This window comes from Nannospalax galili, unplaced genomic scaffold (genome assembly GCF_000622305.1).
Source record: "Nannospalax galili isolate Female #2095 unplaced genomic scaffold, S.galili_v1.0 scaffold208, whole genome shotgun sequence".
Taxonomy (NCBI): Eukaryota; Metazoa; Chordata; class Mammalia; order Rodentia; family Spalacidae; genus Nannospalax; species Nannospalax galili.
In genome coordinates, this window is record NW_008357998.1 from 356,916 (window position 1) to 366,648 (window position 9,733).

General features: G+C 41.2%; 1 protein-coding gene across 1 annotated transcript in view; it reads right to left on the reverse strand.

The window, feature by feature from the left end:
* Nucleotides 1-5,629: 5,629 nt before the first annotated feature.
* Nucleotides 5,630-9,733, reverse strand: part of Strap (serine/threonine kinase receptor associated protein) — a 25,358-nt gene continuing 21,254 nt past the window's right edge. The window contains exons 8-10 of the mRNA XM_008856031.3: nt 8,814-8,963; nt 8,230-8,295; nt 5,630-6,970 (exon numbers count right to left, since the gene is read on the reverse strand). Coding sequence (XP_008854253.1) covers nt 6,909-6,970; nt 8,230-8,295; nt 8,814-8,963 — 278 coding nt within the window. The 3' untranslated portion in view covers nt 5,630-6,908. The remainder of the gene's footprint in view (nt 6,971-8,229; nt 8,296-8,813; nt 8,964-9,733) is intronic.

A 9,733-nucleotide genomic window follows, 5' to 3' on the forward strand; every position in this document is an offset into this window, starting at 1 on the left:
CCTAACTGTAGCCATATCTGTCATCTCTCCATTGACCACACCTGGCTGCTGGGGGAGGCTTTGGTGGGAAAAATTGTTTCCATCCCTAGTATAGCCTTTAACAGAAGAGAAATGCACCTTATTTAATCTTTGGGGATACTTAACCACCCCTGGACAGTTTTTATCCTTTGAATGCCTTTTATCTTTTGAATGCCTCTTGTAGAGTGTTCTGTTATTCTACAGACACGTTTTACATACTGGTCAGAATCATTTAGATCTGCTAAATCCCCTCTCACTTTACAAAGATCCTGTGTTGGGGCTGGAGAGATGGCTCAGCTGTTAAGAACACTGTTCTTGCAGAAGACCCGGGTTCAAATCCCAGCACCCACATGGCAGCTAACAACTGTCCATAACTCTAGTCCCAGGGGATCCGACAGCCTCTCTGACCTTCACAGCCATTGCACGACACAGGTGCACTTACCTACATGCAGGGAATACACACATACATATAAAAAAATCATATTAAAAAAAACAAAAACAAAGATCCTGTCCCATTAAATTAGAGCTTAGTAAAACCATTAAAGCTCCATACCATTCTCGAGGTTCCAGTTGAATTAAGCTTCATATCTCTGGTGAACAGAGTCTTGGCCCAGTGAACTGGGTATCATATATTGCTTTTCTCATACCTAGTTCTCTCAGTAATGCCTTTCCCTCCTTTATAGTCCATATAGTTAATTATGGGAGTTCCCCTTGGTGCTGACCATGTATCTTTAATGCCTTCCACCAGCCATCCCATTAAGGACTGCTCACCCTTGCGTTGGCCTAGGTTGAACATCCTATATCGCAAGGATGGACAGGTGGTTATATGTTAGCTGTGAAACTTCTGAAGGACTTAGGGAGAATGAAGTCATTTACTCCCATGTCCCACACCCTCAGGGGCCACATGGTAAGGGGCTCTTTGATTGCTTGCTTATTTTTCCTAGTTTTAATAGTTCCAGTGTTGAGTATTTCCTATCTACAGTACTGTTAGCTTTTTTTCCTTTCTGTATCAAAGATTGAATCTGAGGGGCAGCCTTAGCCACGTTCATTTTTAGGTTGTTTCCTTTTCCATTATTATCTGTCTTTTTCCCGGAGTCCTTGGACCTTACACAAGTTAAAATGTCCCGGTTTTTCTCTCTCTCAAGCTCTGCAACTGGATCTGCCAGGACATCCCAGGCCTTTTCAACTTCCTTGGCCTTGGGCAAATCTTTTATTATGCAAAGTAGCCACGCCCCCTCACTGGGTTCTCTGCTTCTGTCCCAGGCCTGTAAGTTTTTCTAGCCTTTCTATAACCTTTAACAAATTTTCATATACCTGTAACTGGGCTATTTCCCGCATTTACAACATAGCTGTGGCCCACGCTTCTGCGTTGCCGGCTCCTTTTTAGTTACATATTTTATAATCCGTTGTAAGATCCGTATCAGTGCTGCTATTAGCTCCTTTTCCAAACTCCTGAGGTTTGTCATTCCTAATGCCATCATCCTACCAGCTCCCGCCAATTTGTTGCCCGAGTTTTCTTGGGGTCCCTTGCTCCTGGCGCTATTAGACAAACCATGTAACACATCTTTACCTGAATTTTTTAGTTTATATCCTGGGGAGGGGAAATAGAGTAACTTACAAAGGCAAACAAACACCAGGCGCCCCATGCCGCTCTTTGGTTCAGTGGCCTACCGTTCCATATTGCTTCTGCGCCCTGCCCACGGTCTCTGTTAGCTTTCGCCCATGACTCGTGGGCCCACAGTCTCGTCCCAGGTTGGCAAATGACCCTCTCACATCCATGCAGGTGAGACACAGGGCCATTTTTCCCCCACACCACCATTTCTGTCCAAAATGGCCCTAAAGCTCCTTCCTTCGCTGCTAACTCTCCGCAGCCAATTCTCTGCAGGAGACCCTGCCCTAGGAGGAAAAAGTGCCCGTAGAGACACAATGAGACAGGAAGACCTGCCCACTGTGGGTAGCACCACTCCCTGGGCTGTGGATCCTGGGTTGTATAAAAATGGAAAAGTTGCCAGGTGTGCTGGTGATTACCTTTAATCTCAGTGCTCTCAGCAGCCCCTGCTGCTGGGACTTTCCTGCTATGACTGGAACCTGAACTGTGAGCAACATAATGCTTTGCCGGTGAGGTGGCTTTGGTCAGAGTATTTTATCACAGCAGCAAGGAAAGAATCCAAAGCATTACTTCATCTTTCTGAAACTTAGGTTTCCACTATCTTGACATTACCTACATCACTGGGTTCGTGGAAGGTATTTTCATAAAATGTGTATCAACACAAATCCCTAAAATAAGTATTTATTTTCATACTGAACTTTAAAATAAAATCAGTTATTTCCCATTTGACCAAGTACTTCACTTGAATCAAAGTGTTCTCTGCAAGAGTACATGCTCTTAACCACTAAGTTGTCTCTCCAGTCCTTCAAAATATCAATTTTTATTTATTCATTGAGACAGTATTCCACCATGAAGCCCCACCTAGCATGGAACTCAGAGATCCATCTGCCTCTACCTCCCAAGTGCTCAAATTAAACGGGTGCACCACCATACCCTTCACAAAATATCCATTTTGAAGAAATCTCAAGTTGTTGTACTCCCCTTAGTATCAAATATCTAATCAAGACTTATGCAAAAACAAACAAGCACATCTACCTCATTACTAATGTGACTTTAATAAATGCTGTAATTCTACAGGTGGCAAAGAACTGTTTTAAAAACAGGGTCTCCCTGTAGCGCCAGCTGGCCTGGAACTGAGATTCACCTGCCTACCTCTGCCTCCTGAATTCTGATTGTTGGGACTAAAAGTTGCCAGGCAAATTTCTTTTCTTCATAGTTACTTAGTCTAGGATATTGTTGTGACAAGACGGACCATGAATGTCTTCTCACTCATTTTTTATTGCCAGCTTCTGAAGAATGCCAGTTTGCTCTCAACCTTAATCTCAAAGAAGGAAAAGAGCCATTAAATCAACACTTCACTGAATCTGAGCAGCTAATAGAAATGGTAAAGTTATTTTGTAACTATTAAAAGAACTGGGGTGGCAGTCTATGGAGATAGCTTAGTTGATAAAAGTGCTTACCCTCAACATCAGAACCTGAAGGTTCTGCCTCCAGAACTCAAACAAGAGTCAGGCATTGCTGGGCGCGGCGGTGCACGCCTTTAATCCCAGCACTCAGGAGGCAGAGGCAGGCGGATCTCTGTGAGTTCAAGGCCAGCCTGGTCTATATAGTGAGTTCCAGGACAGCTGGAGCTACAGGGAGACAAAAGACCGAAAAAAAAAAAAAAAAAAAAAAAAAAGTCAGGCATGATGTTGTAATTCCAGTGCTGGAGAGGGAAATAGAAGGGTCCTTGGGGCTCACCTGCCAGTCAGCCTATCCTTGGCAAGCTCCAGGCCAATGAGAGACCATCTCAAAAATGTGGAAGGCTGGGGAGATGTTTTAGTCAAAGTGCTTCCTGAATAAACTTGAGGGTCTGAGTTCACATTTCTAGTACCCACATAAAATCAGACTGCTGGGTATCTGTACCCCAGAACTTAGGGGGAAGGGAAGGGACAGGTGGCTCCTTAAAAAGCCCACTGGCCAGGCAGCCATCCTAGCCCAATCAATGAGTATGAGATTCAGTAGGAAACCATTTAAAAAAATAAAGGTGGCGAGCAAACAAGACACCCACCATTGACCTCCAGTCTAGACTGACACACACACCAGTGTTCTTGTGTGCACATACACAAATAAGGTAGATGACTCAAGCACTGACAGCTAAAGTTGACCTCTGATCACCATAAAAGTGCACAAAAACATACACACAAAATGTGAACTTGCTGACATGAAAAATATGTTCAAACAAATTAGCTGACCTGGCTTCCTGGAAGGAACCTTTGGGTAGCACTACAACAGACGATTCCTAAAGGCGGCAAATTACGGTCAGATGATAACTCGGGCTACCACGACTGACTGGACAACAGGAACCTAGGAGGAAAGCTGGGGGTGCAAACCGAAGAGCAAGTGGAGATGGGGAGACTGCATTTTGCCAGCTGTGCCTGACCTGGGGCAGACCTCGACAGCACAAAGCTGACAGGGCTTCTATGGAGGTATCAGCCACATCTGACTTCTGGGGAGATGATAGCCTGCAGCAGGGGGCTATGCTGAGAAATCATCTGGTCTGGTATGATCTGCAGCTAACATGTCACTGGTTTCAACTATTGAGCACTTATCAGCCACCTTTCTGGGCAAAGGGATAATACTGATGAAGATGGAAATTATGCAAGATAATCTCAGACTAAGACCAAATAAAATGAACCAAAAAAAAAAAAAGTGGTAAGAGAAAGGATCAGAAGGACTTGAGAGCTGATGTAAGGTGTAAACAAGCACTTGGTGAGCATGGACCAACAGGCAGAATAGGAAATGAAAGGCATTGCCAACAGTGTAAGGAAGAAACAGGCAACTCGGCCTAGGGTGGTAAGAGAGGTGGTAGTAGAGGCCAGCACTGACAGGAGAGCTCCCAGAACTTCATATGGACCAGATACAGGGATCAGACTCAAGTCAGGGAATGCCACAGCTGGCAGGATGTACACAACTTCAAGGTTTCAGAAACAATGAAGGCTTCAATTCTTTCCACTGGAGAGAACTAGAAAAGACAACCCAGATTTGCAATCAGGAAGAAAATGAGAAACTGGAAAATACTATAGGTAAAGACTAAAGAAAACCCAGAATGTAGCTTCGTAACTTCAAAAACAAAGTGGACAATTCCTCAATACTGCCCAAGGCTTAACAAGGCAGAAAAGGAACATGCAGGACAATGTGACTTGGGCAAGTGTGAATTAATAGGTTTGCTGGATTTTACTGTAGGGTTCTTCCGTTACAAAGTCTGGCAGGCTTACTAGTCAACATCCCCAAATGCCTACATCCTACTCCTCCAAACCTGGAAATGTCACCTTGTATGTACAACGAACTTTGCAAATATTAAGAATCATGAAATGGAAAAACTTGCACTGGACAATCCAGAAGAGTCTCATATGACTAAGTGAAAAAGAGCAGCAAGTCAGTCAGTGTAGAGGACACCATCCTAACTTTGAAGACAGAAGGACGGACCAAGCACTGAAGGACAACCCTTCCAGAAGCTAGAAGGGTCGAGAAAGTTTCTCCTCTAGATTTCCAAAAGGAATCCAGCTTTAGCAACACCTTGATTTCTGCCCACTAAGACATATTTTAAATTAAGGACACCTTGATCTATTAATACAAAATAAATGTGTGTTTCAAGTTATAAATCTGCTACAATAGGAAACCAATACACAAAACTAAGAAGAAACATCCTTAGTTTATTAATTTCATAAACACCAAGCAACTTCATTCCAAAAGGGTGCATGTAAATCTCAATTTCATTTAGGGTAAGTCAATACTCTTACCAGTCTGAGTAACTGTTGATACGTTGACAATTCTGCTACAAATTGGAGATCTAGGCATGTTACAAAGCTGACATAAAAATACCATGACCCGTGACTCAACTGATTCTGCCTATGACAAGGTGCCCTGGCTCTCAAAGGCTAACACAGCAAGGCTTCCTTCTGGTTGTCACAAATCCTCAACAATTAACTTATTTTTTTTTGGTTGTTTTTTCAGAAGAAAAGGCAAAGTTATCACAGGCCATTCAAAAGACAAATTCAGAAAGCAAATTAAATGGTATTCATCTGAAGTATTTCCAAATTACTAGTTTAATATTCCCTCCATATTTTATTTTTTTGGTCTTTTTGAGACAGGGTCTCCCTGTAGCCCCAGCTGGCCTGGTACAAACAAACAAAAATCCACCTGCCTCTGCCTCTGCTGGGATTAAAGGCGAGCCCTACCACACCCGGCTCCCTCCATATTTTAGAAAGGAAATAAATTAATAGTCTAAACTCATCTGATCTAATTTATAAGAAAGCTGATAACATGGCTTTTTGAGTATGAGCCCAACTTAAAAGAATGGTGTAAAATAAAGTTTGATACAGCTTAAATACTGCAAGTTAATAGTTAACCCATGCGCAAAAAATCATGTAGATCTATTTGTACAAAACACACAGATGTACTGTGTATTAGTTACATAATTTTAATAGTTTATGGAAAAATTGGGATTTTAAGTGACTTTCCTGCTATCTCTAATTGTTTTTCTTTATAACTAGCATGCGTCATTTAAAAAGGCAGCTCAAGCATTTCTATGAAATTTGCAAGGAAAGGTAAATGCATATCCAGCAAGAGCCATGAAAATTTCAAGTTTACATAATTCAATTTCAAAATTAGGAAATATTTAGTATAGATTCTGTATGCAAAGGTTTTTGCTATGGCTGTGTAAGACATAGGAAAACATTTTGGCTATTTCCATTTTTAATGTTCAAATGTATCAGAATTTCCCAAAGAAACAAAACTTTTGTTTTGGAGGCATTTTATTTTGATAACTGAAAAAATTAGATGTTCAGAAGTATTCTACAAGGGAAGAGAAACCAAGCCAGTTACTCTCTCATGTACTCCTCTTCTTCACAACTAAAAGCAAAGAGAAAAAAGCCATTCTGCTTTAAGGGAAAAGTCAGAAAAATAGGCCAATATATTTTTCTTCTCCATAACATAAAAGAGCTATAAGAAATTAAATGCAATAATGGAATTGTACACTGGCTGCACATATTCATTAAAGACAAGGGGCCATGGCACTATCAGTGCTAACTCCGCCTGGTTCTTCTTCTGACACACCAAGTTTTTTTCACTTATAGGTTAACACCAAGTTAGTTGTTCTCGCAGTGGAGCTAATTCATACTCCCCATTATCTACTGCCCTGTCTGCTGCAGGCAGAGAGGATCTCTGAAAGGCCAATGCTTTTCTCTGCTCGCTCCTTTAGTTCATAAATTATATAGAATCTGTGGCATAAGCCCGATGCTCAGGCCTTAACTTCAGGAGTTGAAGAATAGATGGAATCTGAATTCTCTGAAGCAATTTCTTCTGAAATTAAGAGAGAAAAATCACAGTCAAGTTAATAGAGAAGTCAATCTACATTTCTGTGTGACGAACAGGGAGGCTTTTGAAAGTGCACTACGGTGAGAAGGATAAACCAGAAACCCACTGCACATGGCAGCGATGACTGGACTTGGTCACCAAAACACACGAGAAGGCTTCATACGCATTTACCTGTAAGTCCTTTCACCCCATAGCTGAATAAAAGCCCTTCTCCTTTCAGGATGTTTCCACTGACTAAACTATCCAATAAACAATTACATTAAGTAGTAAAATCATGTTTTTGTAAAATCTTGCCCTTTCCTCTGGTATCTAAATTCTAGAATACAAGGCTATGCAAATAAAAACAGTAACCATCAAACACTGTTGTTTTTTTTTTTTAAAGTGCCTATCAGTAAAACCAAAGCACCACCCACACCTCCCATCCCCTCAAACCAGGGAAAGCTCTAGACATATTGGTTAAGCTCCTCCATTCTTAACCCTAACAAGTCACCAATCTCAAAATAGCAGTCTAAGGTTTTCCTCCATCTTCCAATGCAAAGAAATTAGCAACTCCTGTCAGTTCTGCCACTGAAGCCAATGCTAGCTCCTCCTCCTGCTCTGCTTGCCATTCATTCCCTTATCCATCACCACATGGGTAATCTAGAACACACTGGCCCTAATTCCTTCTCCACACTATAGCCAGGGCAATCGTCTCAATTTCTATTTATTCCTCAACCTAGAATCCAAAGGTTTCTCAATCTCAGTCTGTAAACTCTCAAAGCTCTAATACAGCACATGAAGGCCCGATGGTCTGGCTTCTCCAGTGTCTTCTGCCCTTGCTCTCGGAGCAAACAGTGAAATCCTTTGCTCCCTCCATGTCATGTTTCTTTTTGCTTCTCTGCTCTGGCATAGCTTTTCTGCTTTCTGCAGACAGGACTCTTCCACCCTGTCCTTATCAACTCCCCCCCCCTCAGAACCTCACCCAACACCCCTGCTCATTCCCAAGTTTCCATTGACTTAAATCTCACTTTTCTAGGAAGCTTTCCTAAATTCAATTCACTGCTATGAACTGTTTAGATAATTCATTACAATAGCATCTACTTGCTAGGTCTGTTGAGAGTAACCACAGTAGTTCTGTCCACACTGTGGATCAGCCCAGAATTCGGCTGAGGAGGAGAAATACTTTTGCCAATGACCGAAACTCACATTCACTTCCAATTTTACACTCCACAGGACTCTATAAAAGTAGCTTCATTTGCATTTACCTAGCTCCTCTTCCGTTGTTTCTGGAAAGCCCATCTTTGGTTTTGCCAGTTCACCACTGTCCTCTTCTGTGAAAAGAACATTGAGAACCACCCTGTGAGCAATGTCTCTGGAGCAAGCAAACTGAGACAAGACTATTCCAAGTGATGGGCTACAACAGGAGAAATTCCACTTTAAAAAGTACGTGTGATGCTAAAGTATCTTTAAAAATTACTTTCCGTACTACTACGAGGTGTTTTAAAACTAAAAACATGCCTTCTTCAGTGGTAAGGAATAAGCAACACTCTGGGGAAACTGGACCGTAACTTGTAAATTCTTCATACTGCCTACTCACAATTTTAAGATTTATTTTATGTTTATGTGTGTGTGCTCTTAACCACTGAGCCAGCTTTCCATCCTTTTTATAATAAATTGTGGATTAACTTCATTCTATTCACTATATAAAGAACACAGTGATCAATTTAGAATCATGGCTTCTCTTGCTTAAGCCATTATAAAATCCAAACTCTACAGGAACAGTGAAACAGAATTCGGAAACAATATAACCTCATGCACTATAATTTGGTAACTGAACACAGCTTCTTACCAGGAAGCACACATTTCCAGAGGCCATAGGTTTTTCCTACAACAGTCTGCCACAATCTCAGTGTCCCATCTTCAGAGCCACTGGCATAGAGTTCACCATCAGGACTAAATCTCACACAGTGAATGGGACCAAAGTGACCCTTGTAGGATTCTGAAAAAGGAGGGTGGGGTTGTTAGATAATTCAGTGCTCAATTATCAGGTTAAGTATTTATTTACTAAAAAATACTGCCTACCTTCTGAGATTAAAATTCATTAGAAAGATACAAGGAACTGAGATTAAAATTAAGTCACTCTCATTACAAAGTGCTTCACCATCACTAACCTTTCTCAAGGATCACGTCTTTCCAAAACTAGCACACATCATACTGTCAGCCTGTCTTTCAAATAAAAAATGTAGAATAGCAAGGATTATATCTTTCACTTTAAAAAGAATAGTTGTTCTAGCCACACACACAATCAGTGTGGCATTTTGTGAAGCTATAGAAATAAAATGATACCATTAAATGATTATATATATATATATATTTAAAAAAAAAAAAAGAAAATGAGATTTCAATCCAAGCCAGACAGGGGCCAGCACGGATGGGGACATGGGCAGGACATGGGCAGGAACACCCTGCTCTAGCTGAGGATCTATTGGCAACTGATAGATGCTGAGAGAGGGAGAGACAGCTTTTCATGCTGGTATGCTGCCTGTTTGACCAGATTAGAAGAGATAGACCCACACCCAAGAACATTTAGATTGGGCTAGACTTAGACTAGATTAGGTCTTTAAAAAAAAATGAAAACATAGTAACAAAGAAAAGGACATACAAGTAATAAGGGGGATGGGGGATGGGGAGGAGACAGGATTCTGAACATGATCAAAATACATTGTATGAAATTCTCAAATCAACAAAAAAAAAAATTTTTAACATTTT